Source organism: Scomber japonicus, chromosome 2, assembly GCF_027409825.1.
Source record: "Scomber japonicus isolate fScoJap1 chromosome 2, fScoJap1.pri, whole genome shotgun sequence".
NCBI lineage: Eukaryota > Metazoa > Chordata > Actinopteri > Scombriformes > Scombridae > Scomber > Scomber japonicus.
Window position 1 is genome coordinate 3963240 of NC_070579.1, and position 22840 is coordinate 3986079.

At 38.6% G+C, this 22840-nt stretch overlaps 3 protein-coding genes across 4 annotated transcripts in view; 1 reads left to right on the forward strand and 2 right to left on the reverse strand.

Moving 5' to 3' along the window:
• The first annotated feature begins 4013 nt into the window (after nucleotides 1-4013).
• LOC128376742 (E3 ubiquitin-protein ligase TRIM39-like) lies at nucleotides 4014-5755 on the forward strand. Of its 2 annotated transcripts, XM_053336564.1 has the most exons (2): nucleotides 4017-4243; nucleotides 4280-5755. In XM_053336564.1, exons 1-2 carry the CDS (start codon nucleotides 4017-4019, stop codon nucleotides 5652-5654), a joined length of 1602 nt encoding a protein of 533 aa, XP_053192539.1. In that variant the 3' UTR covers nucleotides 5655-5755. The 2 variants fall into 2 exon arrangements, with proteins under 2 accessions (XP_053192547.1, XP_053192539.1); XM_053336572.1 differs by having other exon boundaries at nucleotides 4014-5755.
• A 1230-nt stretch (nucleotides 5756-6985) lies between these two features.
• Nucleotides 6986-11891, reverse strand: LOC128376931 (galectin-related protein-like). Its single transcript, XM_053336786.1, has 6 exons — nucleotides 11718-11891; nucleotides 11528-11687; nucleotides 10357-10425; nucleotides 10019-10107; nucleotides 9209-9392; nucleotides 6986-8209 (listed from the first exon to the last, which is right to left on the reverse strand). Exons 2-6 carry the CDS (start codon nucleotides 11564-11566, stop codon nucleotides 8066-8068), a joined length of 525 nt encoding a protein of 174 aa, XP_053192761.1. The 5' UTR covers nucleotides 11567-11687; nucleotides 11718-11891; the 3' UTR covers nucleotides 6986-8065.
• A 5168-nt stretch (nucleotides 11892-17059) lies between these two features.
• The window catches only part of LOC128376817 (equilibrative nucleoside transporter 2-like), a 12070-nt gene continuing 6289 nt past the window's right edge, over nucleotides 17060-22840 (reverse strand). The window contains exons 8-13 of the mRNA XM_053336674.1: nucleotides 22675-22747; nucleotides 22076-22158; nucleotides 21642-21750; nucleotides 20539-20624; nucleotides 19338-19534; nucleotides 17060-17424 (exon numbers count right to left, since the gene is read on the reverse strand). Coding sequence (XP_053192649.1) covers nucleotides 17292-17424; nucleotides 19338-19534; nucleotides 20539-20624; nucleotides 21642-21750; nucleotides 22076-22158; nucleotides 22675-22747 — 681 coding nt within the window. The 3' untranslated portion in view covers nucleotides 17060-17291. The remainder of the gene's footprint in view (nucleotides 17425-19337; nucleotides 19535-20538; nucleotides 20625-21641; nucleotides 21751-22075; nucleotides 22159-22674; nucleotides 22748-22840) is intronic.

Below are 22840 nucleotides of genomic sequence, written 5' to 3' on the forward strand. Positions count from 1 at the left end.
TGATTTTTCTAATCTGTTTTTATCATTAATGTTTTATTTTATATGATTAATAAAAAGAAATAAAAATTCATTTATGTACACACTGCAGTATTTTCTTGAAGGTTTGCTGGTTAGTGTTCGGAAAAACTCACAAGTTGTATCACTATTTAGATATTAGATATTATTCAACCTAATCCTGAAAATTAAAACTAAAATTTGATTTGAGCTTCATATATTAATAACCAATTGTATAAATAATGTTTGATAAATAAGTGAACTATTACTTTATCTCCTCTCTTTTGAGGTGATCTACTTTATATACAGTTAGCTAGTTTAGTCCAGTGGTTCCCAACCTTGGGGTGGGGCCCCTCCAAAGGGTCAGCAGATGAATCAAGCTGTTAATAACTCGTAGACATCTGAAATGTGAGCCCGACTGTTCTTTATTCTTTAATTGAAACCCAATAACTTCCACAAAGTGCTCGCTGGGGTTCACATACAAACAATAAAAAGAAACAATAATTCAAATCACTGTTTCAGTGAAACAAAAAAGTTAAAACAGGCCAAAAATAAAGATCAGAATATAAGTGAAATTGCTCTACATATGAAACAGTAACAATAGTAACTCACAATAAAAATACAGTAGCTACAATAAAAAACCCTAATCGTCCTTTTTTTTTCAAAAGAATCTCACTCTGTCTTCGCACTGAACTTACTCGCTCATTTTAAGGAATATCTGAATAAAATAAACACTGTCAGAATCTGCCGGCTTCTGTGTCTCTCACGGTGTTTTCGGTTTTTGGACAGGAGTTACGGTTTTCTCACAGTTTGCAATTGTTCGGGACCTTGTCAAAAGCCAAATTCTGGGGCATTTTCAGAATGTTCAAGCAGATTCTCATATCGCCGTAGCAACCATAGGGCCTTAGCTGCCCTTAGCAACCGTAGGGCCTTAGCTGCCCTTAGCAACTGTAGGGCCTTAGCTGCCCTTAGCAACCTGTCGCTGGGCAGAAATGGAGCTACTTTTTTGCTATTGGCTAATTCCTGTCTGTCTGTTTTGCCAGTTAACCGAGCTAGCTGTTGAGCTAGCAGCAGAAAGCTCTCAGACGTAGCGTCCGTGTTTCTGGTAGAGGTGGTGACTTTGATTGACAGGTGACACTTGGTAGGGGGCGGGGTTTCAGCGGCCACGCCCACAGCGTTTGGGAGAAGCTGGTTTTTACCAGGCAGGGAGTTCCTGTCCTCTGAAAAGAAGCCAATGCGGAAGTAACTTAGAGCTGCATTCTATCAAAAGGCCACCAGGGGGCGACCGTCTCTATACAAGTCAATGGAGAATTCACCAACTTCTCACTTGATTTCTAACCTCAGTAAACGTTTTCAAAATGTGTTTATGGTCTCAATCTCTAGTTTAAAGCCTTCTTCAATACAGTATGATGTTCATTTGAGACATTTTGGCCTCCCTGATTTTATATTTGACGATAAAGCAGGCTACATGGCTATGTTGTGATTGACAGGTTGATTGACCAATGTCCTCGAGCTCCAGCCCTCGCAACCAATCGCAGCCTCCCCGCTCCGCCGTTGGTCCCGCCCATACGTCCGTTCATGACTCCGCCTCATGCCCATATAAGTAGAATCCGTGTTCATTTTTTCCCAGAATGCACCTGAAATTTTCAAGATGGCGCTGCCTAGATTCGATACTATTGGCTTCCGAGCAGCAGTCCACAAACCAATGAGTGACGTCACGGATGTTACGTCCATTTCTTATATACAGTCTATGGTTTTTACATAACTTTGACGCCTAATTTCATATATTTGGCGATTTTTCATCATTCACATTTGGCAGGGTGGTTAACAACACACTTTTCTGTGGTATGTCAAACTCAGAACACATATTTAGTTATACTTACCTTAAGACTAATGTTAGAACCGCCCACCTCATTAACATATGGAGACAGAAATTCAGAAATAAAAAAATGTGGAAATGTAGAAATACAGAAATAAATAAATTTAGAAATGAATACATAAATGTGACTGTGTCAGGTCATTTGAATGGAGTGATTAATTCATGTTTACTGTGAACACAATAAATAGTTTTATTGTGTTGTATTGTTTTGTATTGTAGTTGTATGATTTGCGGTGTAATAAAATCTACTCTGTTAATGATAGGATTTACTTAAAGTCCGTGTAAAGTAAGAATAAATATGTGTTCTGAGTTTGACATACCACAGAAAAGTGTGTTGTTAACCACCCTGCCAAATTTATGAAATTAGGCTTCAAAGTTGTGTAAAAATCAGCCTCTGTCTCTGCTCCCAAATGCTCTCCCTGGAATTTTCTAGTATTATTTTATTCATCCTAGTATTTTCTTTTATTCCTTTTCTTTTCTTTTACCTAATATTGTTTTGTGTTTTTTTGTGTTGCTGTCAATGTTTCTCGTCATCCTTGTAAATGAGGATTCCCCCTCAGTGGTCTTTCAATGCAAAATAAAGTTTGATAAATTAGGTCCACCTGTGTAATCTATTTCAATCCAAAACTGCTCTGTTATATATTCTACATTTATGAAGTTTATACATTTTCAGTTTTTGTTAACATTGTCAGGAAGGTGATAATTCTACTTTATGTTTATTACTGAGGTCATAGTGGATGATGGTATCAAGGTAGATTATATTGAAAGGTGTTCCTAATATTTAGTCCTCCTTATGGATGTTAATGGAGTGGACAAAATATTAGGAACACCATTCAAAACATTTCAGTTTTGTGCAAGTTAAAATGTCTTATCTTTATATTCCAGTAATCTTAAAATGAATAGTTAAAACCTCTGTAAATGAATTGTCTTTCTTGTCTTTCACACCACGAATGAACAACCTGTTGATGGAGTCTGGCATCATTCTTACAGTCATACTTTGACATGTTTAAATATCTTATGAAGAAACAACTAATTAAAGAAAAAAATAGTAATTGCATCTGCATGAGGTCGGAAAATATGTCTTAACTCCTCCCACCTGTTATATACAGACCAACCTTTGGTCCATGATATTTCACAATAACCCAGACAGCTTCAACATCACTCTGCAGAAATGAATCTTAACATTAATCAGAGGACAGCAGAGCTGCAGTCGAGTCTCTCCACTTCTGTCCAAATATAAATGAAACTGAGTTCATCAAGTCTTTCTCAACAACACAGCAGAGTCTCTGCCAAACACTGGTGAGTACAACTGATCATATTTAATGTTTCAACAACCAGCTTTAACACAGGAGACAGGAAGTTCATCTCTTTTCATTTCATACTGACACTTGTGAGATTGTTTACAGTATAACTGCAGCTGCTTTTACAGACTCAGTAAAAAACACTTTAAGTGTTTTTAAGTCTCTGTCAGTTCTCAGGACTTTTGTAAAGTGGAACTGAACCTCTGTGGTTTGGAGTTTAGCGTCACTGCTATTTCCTGATCTTTGACCATTTACTGATCACTTCCTACAAACACATTTTATTTCCTGTAGCTGTTTCACATTAAAAACTTTCCACTGGTGAACCAGCAGGACACTTTTATTGTGAAGCAGCAACAGGAAATAAAATGTGTTTTTAGCAAAGTTAGCAAAAGCTTTGTTAGCAGTGAGATTCTTCAATAATAATTCTTCTCTACAACAAGATATGAACATATTCTGTGATATTTTATCAGTGGATCAGATTGTATTGAGTAATAGTAAAAGCACAAACAGCCACAATGAGCTGTTAGATAAAGAGCTGCAGATGAGTCTCTGACTGTAGTTTGTACAAACCAGCACACGTCCAACATTAAAGGAGAACAAAGACTTTAACCTGACTGTGAAATACTGGAGAAAATGATTTATGGTCATCAGCTCTGATTAAATAGTTAAGATTGCTCAGGAGTTGATTTGATTAAAGTATTTCTGGCCCAAATAAAAACATGTTTAATTATATTTATTTGACCTAATATCACAAACTATAATGAAACATTAACTGTACATCTTTCTTTTTAATCAAATGCAATGAAAATGTCTTTCTCTTCTTTCACTCTACATGTGTAGATATGTCTGCTGCCAGCTGTCTGCTATCTGAAGATCAGTTTCTGTGCTCCATCTGTCTGGATGTGTTCACTGATCCAGTCAGCACACCATGTGGACACAACTTCTGCAAAAACTGCATCAATGAACACTGGAACAGCAATGACCAGTACCTGTGTCCACTTTGTAAAAAGGTTTTCAACACAAGACCTGAACTTCACATCAACACATTGCTCACTGAGGTTGTTTCTCAGTTCAGACAGGAAGCTCAACAGAAAGCCAGCAGCAGCAGCTCAGAGCAACAAGCTGCCAAACCAGGAGAAGTTCCCTGTGATGTCTGTACTGGAACTAAACTGAAGGCCCTGAAGTCCTGTCTGGTGTGTCTGACCTCCTACTGTGAGACTCACCTGGAGCCACATCTGACAAAGTCAGTCCTGAAAAGACATCAGCTGATGGACCCTGTGGAGAACCTGGAAGACAGGATGTGTAAGAAGCACGATAAACCTCTGGAGCTGTTCTGTAAGACCGACCACACATGTGTCTGCCTGCTCTGCTCTGTTTTAGACCACAAGACACATGAGTTTGTTCCTCTGAAAGAAGAATATGAAGGAAAGAAGGCAGAGCTGGGGAAGACAGAGGCTGAAATTCAAGAGATGATCCAGAAGAGACGACTGAAGATTCAAAAGATCAAACACTCGGTTGACCTCAGTAAGGAAGCTGCAGACAGAGAGAAAGCAGAAGGTGTTCAGGTCTTCACCGCTCTGAAGGAGTCTGTTGAGAGAAGCCTGAATGAGCTCATTGAGACGATTGAAGAGAAGCAAAGAACAACAGAGAAACAGGCTGAAGACTTCATCAAAGAGCTGGAACAGGAAATCTCTGAGCTGAAGAAGAGAAGCTCTGAGGTGGAGAAGCTCTCACACTCTGAAGACCACCTCCACCTCCTCCAAAACTTCCTGTCCCTGAAAGCTGCTCCATCCACTAAAGACTGGACAGAGGTCAGCGTCCGTCCACCATCATATGAGGGGACTGTGGCGAAAGCTGTGGCTCAGCTGGAGGAGAAGCTCAGTAAACAGATGAAGAAGCTGATTGAGCTGAAGAGGGTCCAGCAGTATGCAGTGGATGTGACTCTTGATCCTGATACAGCACATCCTGATCTCATCCTGTCTGCTGATGGGAAACAAGTAAACTGTGGTGATGTGAGGAAGAATCTCCCAGATAACCCAGAGAGATGTTCTCTTTATCACTGTGTGTTAGGAAAGCAGAGTTTGTCTTCAGGCAGATTTTACTTTGAGGTTCAGGTTAAAGAGAAGACTAAATGGGAGTTAGGAGTGGCCAGAGAGTCGATCAACAGGAAGGGAAAAATCACAGTGAGCCCTCAGAATGGTTACTGGACTATATGGTTGAGAAATGGAAATAAGTACAAAGCTCTTGCTGGGCCTGCAGTCCGTCTCTCTCTGAAGTCTCAGCCTCAGAAGGTGGGGGTGTTTGTGGATTATGAGGAGGGTCTGGTCTCCTTTTATGACGTAGATGCTGCAACTCTTATCTACTCCTTTACTGGCTGCTCCTTCACTGAGAAACTCTACCCATACTTCAACCCCTGTCTTAATGATGGTGGTATAAACTCCGCCCCACTGATCATCTGTCCTGTCAATCAAACTGTCTGAGTCAATACCAGGATGCTGATTGATTAGAGACCAAAACTGATCAATTCTAAATGAACAGATTCAGTTAATTATGGTAACAAATGTATATTCAGCAGTAATGTACAGTGTGAACTTGTTTCCATCGGGATATGATTAACGCAGATATTCTTTAATGATTTATAATATAATTATTTTATTTCATGTATGTTGTAATTAATCTAAAATCTAAATAATGTGGATGTGCTCTCCAGTTTTATTCTTTAAGGTCCTCATTTTTGCTTTTCAGTATATAAAATATTCTTAAATCAACAGAGACTAAATCTGGTTCATAGATTTGTGGGTAAGTGTTCGAAAAACTCACAAGTTGTATCACTATTTAGATGTTAGGTATTATTTAACCTAATCGTGAAAATTAAAACAAAATTTGACTTGAGCTTCAGTAATATTTATTTATTAATAGCAAATTGTATAAAACGCTTGATAAATAATTTAACTATTACTTTATCTCCTCTGTTTGAGGTGAACTACTTTATATACAGTTAGCTAGTTTATACTACTTTATATACAGTTAGCTAGTTTATACTACTTTATCTACAGTTAGCTAGTTTACACTACTTTATATACAGTTAGCTAGTTTATACTACTTTATATACAGTTAGCTAGTTTAGTCCAGTGGTTCTCAACCTAGGGGTGGGGTGGCTCGTAGACATCTGAAATGTGAGCCCGACTGTTCTTTATTCTTTAATTGAAACCCAATAACACAAAGATAGACAAAGACAGCTGTTTCTAAAAGGCTCTTTCATCACATTATTTCCAAAAAAATACAAAATGAATTACAGTAGTTTTCTGTGGATGGTTTCAAAATAAAATGTGGCCTAAAAACAGATGTATTCTTCATATACAAATATACAGTTTTTATATGTACATGAATGGCAGCAGTAGCAGGACGTCACACTGTTTGGTTTGAGGTAGTCGACTCGGCACATAATCTGTTAAAAAAGTTCACAGAGGCCTGAGAGTCTTTATCTTTTCTATCCATAACTTTTTGCTGCAATACTGCGAGTGACCACTGGGGGTAAAATCAACTGGCACCCGATCAGCTCTTAAGGCCCATTTATGCTCAACGTTAAATACGGATACGGATAAGGACGGAGCCTTCTGTCCGTGGTCTGCGTTCATTTCGTCCGTATTTCTGCACGTTTCCATAAAGCTAACAGATACGGACCAAATGAAGCCAGGACCACCGGAAACCCCGGTGGTCCTGGCTTCATTTGGGGGAGGGGCAGTGTTGCTGTCACTACCCGATCCTTAGCTCTAGTGAGACACAAAGAAGAAATAACAATGGCGGAACTTTTTGAGGAAAGGTTTTGCGAGTTGGTTAGAAACTTTAAACATATCGTATTTGTCTTTTATGCAAGAGGAACATTATCTATATCTCCTCCACAGTTGCCATGTTTGTTTTTGAGTTTGTTGTTGTCATGAACTTTTGACTCTGCGCTGCCCCCTGGTGGATGTATTGGTTAACATCCATGCCAACGTAAAGGACGCATGGAAGTACGTGAGCAGAGCAGTGACGGTAACATCGTTTGAAACATGGTTTGAAACGGATGTATTCATTTTCGTACGTCCGTTGAGCATAAATGGTCCCTTATAATACATGCATGGCCCCAACCTGTACAGTGGCACTGTGGGTAATGTAGTTTTAACAAGGAAGAAGACCATGCATCGATTATGATCCTTTTTTTTTAAGGGTCAATCATGAGTCTGACAATTTTATAAGAGTATGATGATACATTGATGGAGTGATCTTTTAACGCCAACAGGCTACAAAACCCCCCCCTAAAATCTCAGAAAATATGACCTCAGTGCCTTCAGTTATAGCTGTGGTTCATTCAATGTCTCCAAAGCATGGCACAGTTACAAGAACCATCAAATAATGTTCAAATATTCTGTACAATTGTGTGTTTTGTTTTCTATAGGAGCTCCTCCTCAACGATCTCTGGTCTTATTTACATAACAATAACTGGCAGCTATGTGGGACATTCTGGGAAAATTCCCAAAATTAATGAACCAAACTGGAACACATTCCAAAAAGATGAAACCCACTAACAGCAAAGGCATTATAGGTAAATATATAAAACCTAAAATATAATAATATAAAAATGTTGGCGAGCTATAAAGGTAAAAATAAAAAAGTTAAGACATCCAAGAACTTACCTCAGCATCAGTAATCACCATGAAGGCCTCATTTAGAAAGTTAAAGGCTGTTAATTACCATAAAAATCAAGTGTGATTTAATTACCATCCGATATAAAAAGAGAGAAAAGAAAGCGAACCTCCTCTAAAGTCTTCAGCATCAGAAAAGGTGAAAAAAAAAAAACTAATCATGGTCCACAGAGTTGAGATCAGTCTCTCCTTTCCCATCGTTTCATTCAGGCCAGTTTGGTGATGGTGACGCTGCCTTTGATCCATAACGTGTCGATGTCGCTGAGTGTCGTCAGTCTGTGGTAAAAGTCAAACAGCTTCTGTCCGTCCACGAAGACACGAAACCGACCTTGTTCACAGTGAATCTCGATCTGAGAGGAGAGACGAGAGACATGCAGGAAGATGATTGATCATTTTTCATTCAGGAGAACAGTTAAGAGTCAGATTCCAACATTAGTATGAGCTAAACAAGGGAAGGAAAGGCACCCTCCAGACATGTTTGAAGACTTATTGACCCTCCTGTTGTCCTCGAGTCAAGGAAGGAGGGAGGGAAGGAAGGAAGCAAGGAAGAAAGAAGGAAATAAGGAAGGAAGGAAGGAAGGAAGGAAGGAGGGAGAAAGGAAAAGAGGAAGGGAGGAAGGAAGGAAAGAAGGACAGAGGAAAGAAGGAAGGGAGGAAGGTAGGGGGAGGAAAGAAAGAGATAAGGAGGAAGGAAGAAAGGAAGGAAGGAAGGAAGGAAGGAAAGAAAGGGGGATGGAGGAAGTATTGGTAACGGCATTGTAACCAGGCAGGGAGTTCTGGTCCTCCGAAATGAGGCCAAGGCGGAAGTAACTTAGAACTGCATTCTATCAAAAGGCCACCAGGGGGCGACCGTCTCTATACAAGTCAATGGAGAATTCACCAACTTCTCACTTGATTTCTAACCTCAGTAAACGTTTTCAAAATGTGTTTATGGTCTCAATCGCTAGTTTAAAGCCTTCTTCAATGCAGTATGATGTTCATTTGGGACATTTTGGCCTCCCTGATTTTATATGTGACGATAAAGCAGGGTATGCATTAGGGGCGTGGCTATGCCCTGATTGACAGGTTGATTGACCAATGTCCTCGAGATCCAGCCCTCGCAACCATAGCAACCTCCCCGCTCCGCCCATGGCTCCGCCTCATGCCCATATAAGTACAATCCGTGTTTTTATTTTTCCCAGCATGCACCTGAAATTTTCAAGATGGCGCTGCCTAGATAATTCATTTGAGTTCTCGCTGTTTATTTATAAGGCCGTTATTCCTATCACTGGTTGTAAATCGGTCATTTTTCTGGTAAGACAACATCCAGCTGATCTCCTACTATCGGAGGGATTCAGAGGTGCTGGTACCTTGAAGGGCTGGTCTCTGATGAAGGGGAAGAAGGGGACGGCTCTGTCTGCGTCGCCCCAGGATCCAGACACACAAGCCCTCCGCAAAACCTGCCGGTCCCTGAATCTAACGAAGAGCTCCAGAGCCACATCAGGCGGAGGCTCTCTGGACGAACCACGACCGCAAGTCAAGGCAACGTAGAACCTAAGAGAGGAGAGTAAAAGTAGATTAGTCTCAGAGCAAAACCCAACTGTCATTACATGTGAGGGTCAATGAGGGTTTTAGTGTCCATGTGGTTTAGTTTAAATTTAAAGGGTTAAAATGTGAAAATAAACGTATGAATAACTTGCACACATTCTTTTTTTTGTGGACCCAGCATCAAATTTCTGCTTTTAATCCATTTTGAGAGAATATATTAGAGGATTATGGTAAAAATGTCTAAGTGGTGTAACCATAAAAACTTTGTACCAAATAATTCAACTTGCTTAAAAACAGTAAATAGTCAATAAAACTGTTCTAAATATTACATTTCATCTGGGTAACCATGGAGATCAGGAAACATTTAGGTTTTATCTTTCTCTCCTTCATCCTAGTTCTTGTTCTTTCTTTCTTTCTTTCTTTGCGACTTTGTGCTTCTTGATAATAAATACTGCCAGAACATGAGTTAGGTTGATAAGGATTCATAATTAACTACGTAATTAGTCGTTGCATGTCAGGATGTCTCCCGCTGGGCCAAAGTATTAACAAGACAAACGGAGGCAGGAGAGAAGATCATATAAAACCATCAGGAGGAGGGTTAGGGGGTTGAGGTGAAGGACAGAAGACGTTACCTGTCAGGACGAGAATCTACAACACCGAAAACTATGATCTTCTTCCCCGGACGCATCCCACCTGTGATGTGACCTCTGAAAGGGACTGCCTATACACACACACACACACACACACACACACACACAGACAGACAGACAGACAGACAGACAGACAGACAGACACACACACACACACACACACACATTTACATATTCACATTTGCATGAAGACAAAGATCGGTATCCAACACAATACAAGTTTATATTTATCATGAATATTTGTCATTTTCAATTCAATATTCTTATTATCGTAATTCTTCAGTTTGGGTCCATTTATCAGATTATTTATGTGATGTTACCAGATTTCTTTCATCATCTCGTTCGGACCAGCCGGCAGGTTTAAGCTCCTCACCTCCAATTTTCCATTTCTGCAAAACAAAACATCAAATGAATGTTAATAATGAGACTGGAGTAGATCCAGCCTGCAGAAAGCACTCTACTTGGTGCAGAAGCAGACATCCGTATTCTTACATATGGCTACTTCACTTTTATTCCCTTTTATTACATTTTACTTCCTAATTGCTTACAGTATAACCTAAAATGTGCAGAAAATGGGGATTATTCCTTCCTTGTGACCACGACCATGTTTGCCTTCTGTTACTATTTTATAAATAGCTAATAAATAAAACACTATAATACAGTTATAAGCAGGTAAGTGTTTATTAAGGTATTATAAAACAAGCTATATAAACATAATGAATGACACTATTAAATTGGAGGTTTTACACTGAAGGTTTGTCTCTGAGGTCAAAACTAAAAGCTCACAGCGTGACATTACGCCCTGTGATCAGCACGTGCTGCGTCAACTATGAATGAGACAGGAAGTCCACTGAATTAGGGCTCACCTTCAAAATAAAAGCAGTTAAAAAACATGCATACTACATCACTATAATACTGCAGTACTTTTACTGTAATACTGCATACTACATCACTATAATACTGCAGTACTTTTACTGTAATACTGCATACTACATCACTATAATACTGCAGTACTTTTACTGTAATACTGCATACTACATCACTCATAATACTGCAGTACTTTTACTGTAATACTGCATACTACATCACTCATAATTCTGCAGTACTTTTACTGTAATACTGCATACTACATCACTCATAATACTGCAGTACTTTTACTATACTATAGGATTTAATATGTTTAAAATACTGATGCATATATATTTTTATAAAGCTTTAATGTTGGTAACTTTGAAGAGGAAGTTGTTTCTGTTTTAATCCACTCAGCTTGACACTAGTTGTTAGTAACAGGTTGACTTTCAACAATGAGGAAAAACTCATGTTTCTCGTCACCTGAGAAGTGAAACCAAACTCATGTTAAAGGTTTAGTTGTGAATCAGTTTATCAGATTAAACATATCGACTGCAGGTGTTTTTCTTTTTCTCTTTTCTTTCCTGTAAACCTTCCTCCACCTCCTCCTCGTCCTCCTCCTGCTGCTCAGAGTAAACTCACCTTCCTGCTGCCTGCTGTCACTCTGTTTGTTTCAGCCATGACGATCTGCAGCAGAACAAACACAACATGAGCTGCAGGTCCAGTTTCTCTGCCTCCTGTCTGTCTGTCTGTCTGTCGTCCTGCTCGACTGGATCAACGCTGACGTAGAGCTTTAACCTGCCTCCACACACACACACACACACACACACACACACACACACACACACACACACACACAGCTCTGGTAATCAGCTGCCCCTGCGTGCCTCTCCGTCTCAGGTCAATAACAAGTGAGCTTATTGTGAAGCTGTAACTGGAGGCAAAAAAACCCCAAAATTAAATCCTCTGAAGTTTAAGAGGAACTTTTCTCTCAGCCAAAAAAAACTCAACACCACCTAAGTAAAAAAAGCCAAAGTGTTTCTGAGGCTCTTACTTTGAATAATGTAAAACTTTCTCTTCAGTGGGTGTGTTTAAAGCAAACAAGCCAATCTTCACCTCTGATAATAAACAAGGAGCAAAGTTCACACAGAGAGGAAGGAAGGAGTTTTATTCTGACAGCTCAAAATAAAAGCTTCAACACTTCTTCTGTCGAGTTTTAGATTTACTGATTATACACTTAATATATTTTAAAATACCACATCAGACTTTCTAGGAATAGAACGATATAATAATAGCAGTGTCGTAGCTTGTTGTTATTGCTTAAATTAGTCAAATTTGCATCAAACAGCAAATGTTAATAAGCATAAATAAACAAGTTTCAACCATAATATTTGATCAGGTTTTGTTACTTTCCCACTTTTTCTGTTGACTCGGCCAAGCTTATTTTTACCCTGTAATGTGCTTTTGCGACCACTAGGTGGCACAAAAAATGTGTACGAATATGGACAGCAGGTCAAACTTCAGTAGAATGAAGTATAAAGTCCAAAAAAGCCAAAATGTAATGTCTCCATATGAAGATGCAGGAGGTTGATATGTTTTAAATATCATATCAGACTTTGTAGGAATAGAACAATATAATAATGTCCTCATATCAGGGTTTATTTTAATGTATAAACAATTAATTTACCAGTATATAAAACTATATATTTCCTTATATTTACACCTTCCCTTTGCATGATGATAACATCCCAATGGCAGTCGTGGCTTGTTCGCATCAAACTACAAATGTTAATATGCAAAAATAAACAAGTTTCAACCATAACATTTGATCATGTCTTGTACCTGACCCACTTTTATCTGTCGATTGACTCGGCCAAGCTTGTTTTTACATTGATTTTTATACTGTAATGTGCTTTTTCAACCACTAGGTGGCAGGTCAAGATTATTTTAAAATACCATATCAGACTTTGTAGGAATACAACAGCTGAACCTTTTCTGTAAATTTAACATCTTTCTCTTCTTAAACCCTGTCATCAAACTCAACGCTGATTCAAATTAATCAATTTTGAATGCAACAGAGTTCATCAGTGTTCATTGAGGTCGTAGTAGTGGTGATGGTTTAGCCCTCAGGAAACAAACCACTCTTCTGATTATTAAACCATCTCTTTAAATGTTTAAATATAAGGTCACAAGACATGTTTTCACCCTTCATATTGAGGGTTAGATGTTGGTTTGAGCTTTGGCCTGAGGGTGGCGCAATGCTTTTAGGCACCAAAGTGACATAGGACTCAGTGGTAAGATAAATATTAGTTGTTGTTTTTTACATGTTTAAATTGAAATTACTTTAAAAATAAAAATATATGTATGTGCATGAATGTATAAAGAAGTATATTTGGTTGTTTGAAGACATATTTTATATTCAAGTATTTACTAAATCTGTGTTTTTTGGCGTGTTGCACAATGGCACCATCATGCAGTTAGACCATTTGTTAGGGCTAAAGGCGTAGTACTCAACTCTGCCCTGCTCCAACACGCCTGATTCAGATTATCAGTCTGTTACGAAGCAGCTGCAGCGGTTAATACCCAAAACCATAATAACCCCTAACCCAGTTTATACTGGATCACATGAGTCAGCTGTGTTGGATCAGGAATCAGAGGTTCCCAGGTCTAGGATCATTATAGTTAAATAAAAAAGAGAGTTTAAAAGAAAAGAAAGCAAAATAAACACTACAATGAACAAAGCAAAACTATCTAAAACTAAAGTGAACAGCAGATAAAATCAGCTTAGTCTTAGTTTTCTTTTCATTTTCTCCATTTTTACTGTATTGTGTTCAGTTTGACTTGTTGTAATAACAGGTTAGTACCACTAGGGGGCAGCAGAGCGGCTGCTGCATAACGCACAAGAACAAAATGCTTAACGTGCAATTTATGATTTCCTAGAAAGAAGGAGAAGAAGTTCCAGGGAGGAAATATCTCAGCACAATATTGGAATATTTAGACTCCGATCCCGTAGTAGATAAAAGTAAAAGTGGTGATGAAGAGTGATGGGAACATTTGTGGGATAAAAGCTAAAAGGGGAAAAATCCAACTAATCCAGTCCAGCTAGGAAGCAGAAGAACACAAACACAAACACAGCTAACCTTAAATCAGTGTCAGCGTTAGTTCATCCTTTACAGCTTCTTACTAATCAAGCCTTTCCTCCTAATACCTGAAGAACCATGAAAAACTAAACTAAAACTACTTCATCACTTCATTACAACTATCTAAAACTAAACTGAAATACAAAAAAAGCGAACTGCAAAACTAATTAAAAATAAAACCTAAAGACATTTTCCTATAATAACATAACAATATTGAGAGTTTAATACATCAACAAGAAGCCAAGAAGTGGAATTACCAGTTTGGTTTTTATAATTAATGAAATAGATAAGAGCCGGATAATAGGCCTATATCACTTTCCCCCCCGTATATAAATAAATAAACCACCATACCAACACATGTTTTCATCTTGTACACGAACAGAATGAGTCTCTAACATGTTTTTAATAAAAGTTTAGAACAAATAAGGTCTGTAGCCGTAGCGGTCTGTAAAACATCACATTTCTACACCTACAAAGGGTTAAAAGTAGAATGAATAGCAGAGCTGTTGTATTAGACTTCACAGGTGTTTCTAATAAAGTGCTCTCTGAGTGTATAACGCCAACAACACCAATTCATCTGTAGAAAAGACCCGCGAAGTCTTTAAATTAGAGCTAACTGGTGATTTACAGCCGAGTTTAAGTGTCGTTGCTATGGTTACTGGTTACTGGTGCGCGAGGAAGGTTAAGTTCAACGTTTACAGAAACACTCACCGAAGTCTGCCGCTGAGGTCCGGAGCTTCTTCTTCTTCTCTCTGTGGTTTTATTATTCACTGTCCAAACTTCACCTCTCTGTCCGGCTGTAACTTTCCTTTTCGTCGACCACAAAGAGAGAGAGTTTTTTTTTTTTTTTTGAAGAATGGGAGGAAGCAGGCGGAAAGGAGGTCAAGAGGAAAGGGCCGAGCTGAAGGGAGAGGAAACAACAGAGATTCTGCACGCTGTTGTTTAAAGGACAAGTTCACAGTTTATTCCTCTCTGTAATTATTCCTCTTGTTCATACTGACTATTAACCCTCCTGTTGTCCTCGAGTCAAGGAAGGAAGGAAGGAAGGGAGGAAGACGGATGGAAAGGAGGGAGGGAGGAAGGAGGTAAGGAAGGAAGGGAAAGAGGAAGGTAGGGGGAGGAAAGAAAGAGAGAAGGAAGAAGGTAGGCAGGAGGGAGGGAGGAAAGGACAGAAGGAAGGGAGGGAGGAAGGAGGTAAGGAAGGAAGGAATTAGAGGAGGGTGGAAGGAAGGAAGGAGGGAAGGAAGAAAGGAAGGGAAGGAGGAAGGTAGGGGGGAGGAAAGAAAGAGAGAAGGAGGGAGGGAGGAAAGGAAGGAAGGAGGAAAGGAGGAAGGAAGGGAGGGAGGAAGGAGGTAAGGAAGGAAGGAATTAAATATTCACATTTAAGGAGCTTGAATCAGAGAATTTTAGTTTTTTCTTTAAAAAAAATGACTGAAAATTATTAACCGACTGTCAAAACAGCTAATTAATTGACTAATAATAAAGTAGACGATATTTAAATTTCACTTCGAGTCCGCCAGCGGTTCATTTTTACTCACATTACACAAAAAGACGACACAATACGTAAAAATTAGTGCATTTTATTACGAAGCGCAAACAAAAGAATGTGACTTTATAAACATTTTGGAATCCGTATCTCCACAGTATAAAAAATACATAAATAAGCAACAACAACAAAAAAGCTAATAAAAAATTTCCAGTGATAATAAAAAAAAGAAGAAATATTGACGAACATGAGTTAAGACATGAGTAGAAAAACCCGAACCCTCAAGTATGACACGAAATACAGTAAAATAAACAATATAAAATACAGTTATAAACATTTTTATGGAAGTTCCCTTTAATTGTACTTCAGCTGCACCTGAACATAAAAAAACCTGTTTGAGCCTAAGATGAATCTTTGTAGCCAACAGGAAATATTATAAATAGATTATAATTTATAATTGATGTAATTTCTTTGTAGCTGCCGATCATATTTATTTTATGGGTTAGTCATGTTTTGTGGAGTCCATGTGGTTTAGTTTAAATTTAAAGGGTTAAAATGTGAAAATAAACGTATGAATAACTTCATACATTCTTTTATTTTGTGGACCCAGCATCAAATTTCTGCTTTTAATCCATTTAGAGAGAATATATTAGAGGATTATGGTAAAAATGTCTAAGTGGTGTAACCATAAACACTTTGGGAGGAAAGAAGGAAGGGAGGGAGGGAGGAAGGAAGGAAAGAAGGAATGAAGGAAGGAATGAATGAATGATGGATGGGAGGAAGGAAGGAAGGAAAGAAGGAATGAAGGAAGGGAGGGAGGAAGGAATGAATGAATGATGGATGGGTGGAAGGAAGGAAAGAAAGGAATGACAGAAGGAATGAAGGAAGGGAGGGAGGAAGGAAGGAATAAAGGAAGGAAAGAAGGGAGGGAGGAATATTGGAAGGAAGGAAGAAGGAAGGAAAGGAGAGAAGGAAGGAAGGAAGGAAGGAAGGAAGGAGAATATATTAGAGGATTATGGTAAAAATGTCTAAGTGGTGTAACCATAAAAACTTTGTACCAAATAATTGAACGTTGCTTAAAAACAGTAAATAGTCAATAAAACACCTTCCTTCCTTCCTTCCTTCCTTCCTACCTAACACCATATCAACTAGTTTGGCATGATCTTACATTATAACTTTTATATTAAATAAAGCTAATGGAATACTATTGTTCTAAATATTAACATTATTTAATATTTATCATTCTTTTGTGGTTACACCATTTGACAAAAATGGTTCAAATGTTATAAAACCAACAAAAATATATCATATCTTTAACACACAGTCAGTTCTTTTAAAACAAAGCTTTCCTGTGTGTCAGAGTCTTTTATTAAAGTAAATTAAGGACTATTTATTCATATATCGCACTAAACTGTCATTTTTTTAAAATTATATCTTAGTTTCATCTATTGTTTTTAGCTCTTTTATCCTATTAACATGTTTTTATAATAATGTCTGTTTTAAGTTTCACGTTGAATGTCGTATTGTTGAAATAAACTTGCTTGTATAAATAGATTTTTAAATAAGTTGTGTGTATAGATTTCTACATTTCCGTCTTTTTTCTTTCACGTTTGAAGTGCTCCGTTGATTTTTTACTAGTAGTAGGAACTAAAAATATTCAAAGTGCTTCAATTTGTTTCCTACATATATATTTTTTGCTTCTGTCAGGATCAATCTGTCCTGTGTGGTTCTTCATTTAGTTTGCTAACGGCCGATGTTCCCATCAAGCATGGGTCAGGTTTCACGTCTGCGTGTCTGTCGGAAGCACCAGGTACCCCAGCGGGAAGGACAGCGACGCTCCAACTGCCAAACCCAGAACCAGGAAGAAGGTCATGAGAGAGCCGGCGGTCTCACAGTCCTTAGAGCGCACCAACCTGACGGACACACACAGATACAACAAGGTTAGATTCATCAACACCTACTAACCCCTGACCCCAACCCTGACGATAAGAACAAGACAGAGTAAGAAGGTATTGAAGAATAAAGAATGAATAGAAGCAGCGGTCAAAAGTTTTGCACAGGATCATGTTGTTTGTTTAAGGTTCTTATTAGGGCTGGGCAAAAAAAAACAATTTTTATATTAATCGCGATTTTTTTCTGGCGATTTTTATTTCTTTGTTATTTATTTATTTTTTTTTAATTTCTAAAGAGCAGCTAAATGTAGCAGTTTAGTTTATTGTAAGATGTTAGTAGATGAGAATGTTTTTTGTGAGGGCAGGTTCACAGTTTTAAAAATAAATCTCAAACTGATGAGATGTGTGTATTGTGTGTTTTTTGTAAATATGACTTATGATGTATTATCAAGTGTTTGGTTCAACCTGTTGTTGTTTAAAGGAAAGAAAATCACAATAATTGAAATATAAAATTGCAATACTTGTTTAATCAGAATTGCAATTTAAATCAAATCGGGACCCAAAAATCATTAGAGAATCGAATCGGCACAAAAGCATATCGGCCCAGCCGTAGTTCTTCTGGTTCTTTATGTTTCTTTAGTCGTCTCTGACAGTATACTGAGTGTTTTTGAGGTTGTGGACTGTTGATCAGAACAAAACAACAATTTAAAGATGTCAAATTGGGCTTCAGGAAAGAATAATCAACATTTTTCACCATTTTATGGACCAAACAACTCACTGATTATTGGAGAAAATAATCATTAGTTGTAGTCTGACACAGAGCTGGAAGTCATTTAAAAACTATGATACCAGCAACAATCAAAGAACCTTTAAAGTGATCCTGATACCAGCTGAGTCCTTCATCAGATTCCCATCAACACATTGAGTCTCTGTGTTTTATGGTGTGTAACAGTCGTGTAGTGTAGACTCACTTTAGAGTGTTTAGTTTGCATCTTGGCTACTGAACTGCTAAACACGCTAACTCAAATTCACCACGACTTCACCACCACAGTAGCTGCTGTGGCAGTGGACCAATCACATGATGTATTAAATCCAAGAACGCTTGTGTTGATTGGCTGTGAGCAAGTCTGTACAAATAGTCATAGTTTCTAGTTCTGGGTGCAAAAAGGATCAATTGCAGGTATCGATTGACGAGAGACGCTTCGATACGACTTATTTCGGCCGATACCTTAAAGTTATCTAGGACTGACACCCAGAGCTACTAAATGTTAGGTCGGTGGCTCGTTCATCACACTAAGCTGCAGAACAAGAGGTTTATTATATTATATAAGAAGCAGACTTTAGCAGGAAAGATAATGAGAGTCTGCTGCTCTTGTATCAGGATGCAATCATGCTCACGTTCCTTACTACACGGTCGCCCATAAAGTTGGAATAATTTTGTTTTCTGGCATATTTTCTGTTTATACACATCAGTAATCATCTTTGACCAGGTGCAGTGAGATTGATCGATATAATTTTTAGAATATTTACACTTTATCCATCAAGAATAAATCACATTGTCAGAATGATTTCATGAGAAGAAGTAAAAAATATTTTATTCCAACTTTATGGGCGACTGTGTAATTGGTATCGGTGGTATATTTTGGTTTATACCTTAATGGTATCGTATTAAAATGGTTGCAGACATTTCTAGAAAGTCAAAATTCTCCCTAGCATCTCCCAAATAGATTTGTATGATGTTTGAACCAATGTATCATGTTAACTGCAATTGTGGAATAAAATAGTCTTTAAATGACAATAATATCGTTAATTGCCATTATTTCTAGGAGGATATATCGTCCAACAGAAGTAGTTATGGTGACAGTCAGAGTCATAAAGATTCATCCTCTGGGGAGCAGCGATTGTTTGTACAGACTAAAAGCACAAGGACTCACTGAGGAGCGTAGGCCATGCAGAGGCTCGCCAAGTATCCGTTGGAGAAGGAGAACAGGGCCATGATGGTGACGAAGGCGCAGTCGTGGCTGAAGATGACGGTGAGTTTGGAGTTCTGGATGTTACACACCATGAGCAGAGGGATGAAGATCGCACGAGATAAAACGGCAGCAGGAAACGCAAGACTCTCCTTCGACGGCTGAAAGAAAACATCCAGAGAGACAACGATGAGTTTATGATGCTGATTATCTGATGTATGTATAAAGAGACACACGGCAAGGTGATCAAGTCCTGGATGGATTTTCAGAATCAATAATGACGACTGAAAATCAGATTTACTAAAGAGTACTAATGAGAGTAATTCTGTGATCAAATGTGCTATACAAGTAGAAAATGACCAATTATAATAAATATTAAAGTGGTTTGGAGGCATTTCTGACAACTTATCAGACCGAGAAAGAAATCTTAACCCTTTGTAGGTCTGCTCAACTATTTGGTAGAAGTCTGTAAAACATAAAGACTTAGGGTCAATAAGAAAAGAAAAAAAAAAAATCCATGTTTCATGTTGTCATGTACGACGGCGTATTAGGGACATAGATGTAAAAAATAAAAATAAACCTGGAGGATGGGGGGTAATATTTAGAGGAAAAACCTGGTATTTTATTTTGCCGAGCAGTCACATAGCCTCACTTTGCAACCCTGGAGAGAAGTCGCTCAAATTGTATTTTTCAGTTGGGTTTAACAGTAAGGAGATACTTGTTATCTTGGTCCAGAGTCACCACATCGTCCAAAGCATCTAGACTTTGTAAAGACATTGAATTTCTCACAAATTTGCGATTTTATGTCAGAGAATATCCAAGTTTTTTTCCAAAATATTACCCCCTCTCCTCAAGGTTAGTATTGTTTTCTACATATATGGCCCTTATTGGCTGCTATAGTCATGGCCCCAAAGAGGAAGGGAAAGCAAAGAAATACTTCTTTTATTTTAATACCCTTGTCTTGGTGTCGCCTCCAAAGGGTTCAGATTACATTTATCAGTCAAATCTCTTCAGCAGATTCATTTCCTTCAGAAACTAGCTACTAACTTTATCCTTCTAATGTGTATCTGTCAAACTCCCAACAGGACTTCTATGATTTAAAGTGTTTGGAGGATTGAAGTCTTGTGTTTAGGTGTGTTAATGTGATTCTTGGCTGCAGACTCACCCATTGGACGAGAGACGGGGCGCTGCGGCCGACCAAGTCCATGACATTGAAAACGATGAAGCAGCAAACGCAGGTGAAAACTTTTTCTGTGAGAGACGAAGAGCAGGATTAACACACTGAAGAACACACTGCACACAAGTTACAACAGGACAACATTACTGCTGCTACTTCCTGTCTTTCTTTTGACTAATGAGCCTTTATGTCCAAACAGTCTCTGCTATCCACCGTTCTACCTGACAGCGCTGCACTTATTACTGGTCAATAGGACTGGGTATTGTTTAAAAACTACAGTACCAGAACCAATCCTAGTACCTTTAAAGTGATCCTGATACCAGCTGAGTCCTTCATCAGATTCCCATTAACACATTGAGTCTCTGTCTTTCATCGTGTGTAACAGTGTGTAGTGTAGACTCACTTTAGAGCGTTTAGGAGGCATCTTAACTAACGCTAACTCAAATTCACGACTTCACCACCACAGACGGGTCGTAGCTGCTGTGGCAGTGGACCAATCACATGATGCGTTAAATCCAAGAACACTTGCATTGATTATGTCCATACAAATAGTCTAGCTATTTTTTAAATTTTCTAGCTCTGGGTGCAAAAAGGATCGACTGACGGGAGACGCTTCGATGCTACTTGGTATTTATTTCGGTCGATACCTTAAAGTTATCTAGTACTGATACCCAGAGCAACTAAATGTTAGGTCGGTGGCTCGTTCATCACGCTAAGCTGCAGAACAAGAGGTGTAATATATTATATAAGAAGCAGACTTTAGCAGGAAAGATAATGTGAGTCTGCTGCTCTCGTGTTGAGTATCAGGATGCAATCAGGCTCAGTGTGACCGACTGCTCTGCCTGAGATAGAACGACACCTTATCACTTTATAAAGATTTGTTTTATCAAAATAAGAACTCCAGCTACTTAAGAGGGGATCTAACTGTAATAATTTAAATGATGTCAAATTGACTGACTTTTTTCTCAAAGGAAAACAAGGACGAGTTATTTATAGAGCAGACATGTTTGTATGGGATGAAACAGCTGACTGATACTGGTTGTTGCTTTCTCTTAATGTCAGTGTTCCTCTAAGCTGATGTGTCGTCTCACCCCAGGCAGCGTTGCCCTCGTAGACGGTCTTCACTCGGACCGTGATGACAGGAAACACGGCCAGAGTGACGGCGAAAATACAAGTCACACACAGAGCCATGAGCCAGATCTATGAGACACACAGACACAGGACAGCGTTTAGTCTTAATCAGAGTGTTTCAGTGCAGGACAGTTTACTCAGGTTGATGATTAATGGGGTCAATAAACAGCTCATCATATTAATCATCATCAAAAAGGTTAAAATCCATCAAAAAACTGTTTATTTTTCTTATTAATGCTTCCATTTCTGCAAAAAAAAGCACAGAAATTAAGAAAAGTGGAAAAATGTGGATGTAATAGCAGATAAGACAGTTTCTGATATTCTATTAACAAAGTAACAAATTAATTAAGTGATTTTAAACAATTAAATTTAAATTACAATTAATTTTTTTTACCTTTTTGAAAACAGCGAAGACGGACAAGCGCTCCTGACTTTCCTCCGGATCAATAAACTTCCCGTTGGCCTCCATGTCTTTCTCTTTAAATGGACAAGAAATAATCAATCAGTGAGATAAAATAAAGTTCAAAGCAGGTCCCGATGATGATGATGATGATGATGAAGGAGACTTTAACCCTCGAGTCAAGGAAGGATGAGAAGGAGGAGGGAAGGAAAGGAGGGAGGAAGGAAGGAAAGGAGGGAGGAAAGGAAGGAAGGAAAGGAGGGAGGAAAGGAAGAAGGAAGGAAAGAAGGAGGGAGGAAGAAGGAAGGAACGAAGGAAGGAAAGAAGGGAGGGAGGAAGGAAGGAGGGAAGGAAGGAAAGGAGGGAGGGAGGGAGGGAGGAAGGAAGGAAGAAGGAAGGAAAGGAGGGAGGAATGAAGGAAGGAAAGAAGGAAGGAAAGGAGGGAGGAAGGAAGAAGGAAGGAAAGAAGGGAGGGAGGAAGGAAGGATGGATGGAAGGAAGGAAAGAAGGGAGGAAGGAAGGAAGGAAGGAAGGAAAGAAGAAACAGTCAAAGTTCAAAGCTGGTGATGATGATGATGATGAAGGAGACCAACCTATATTGAGGAGCTCCTTTGACGTCTCCTGTTTATTACACTGACTTCTGTTCAGATAGAAACGAGCAAACTCCTGCAAAGAAGAGTCGACACCATCAGAAGGTCTTCATCTGAAGCTCTGAAACATGATTCTTCTACAAGAAGGGGGGACAGAGCCTTCTCCGCT

Coding starts and splice junctions, on each gene's coding strand:
- LOC128376742 (XM_053336572.1), top strand. CDS start 4,017: ATGTCTGCTGCCAGCTGTCTGCTATCTGAAGATCAGTTTCTGTGCTCC.
- LOC128376931 (XM_053336786.1), bottom strand. CDS start 11,566: ATGGCTGAAACAAACAGAGTGACAGCAGGCAGCAGGAAG. Junction 10,108..10,356: donor GAGATGATGAAAGAAATCTG/GTAACATCACAT, acceptor GTGTGTGTATAG/GCAGTCCCTTTCAGAGGTCA. Junction 9,393..10,018: donor GTAGATTCTCGTCCTGACAG/GTAACGTCTTCT, acceptor CTCCTCTCTTAG/GTTCTACGTTGCCTTGACTT.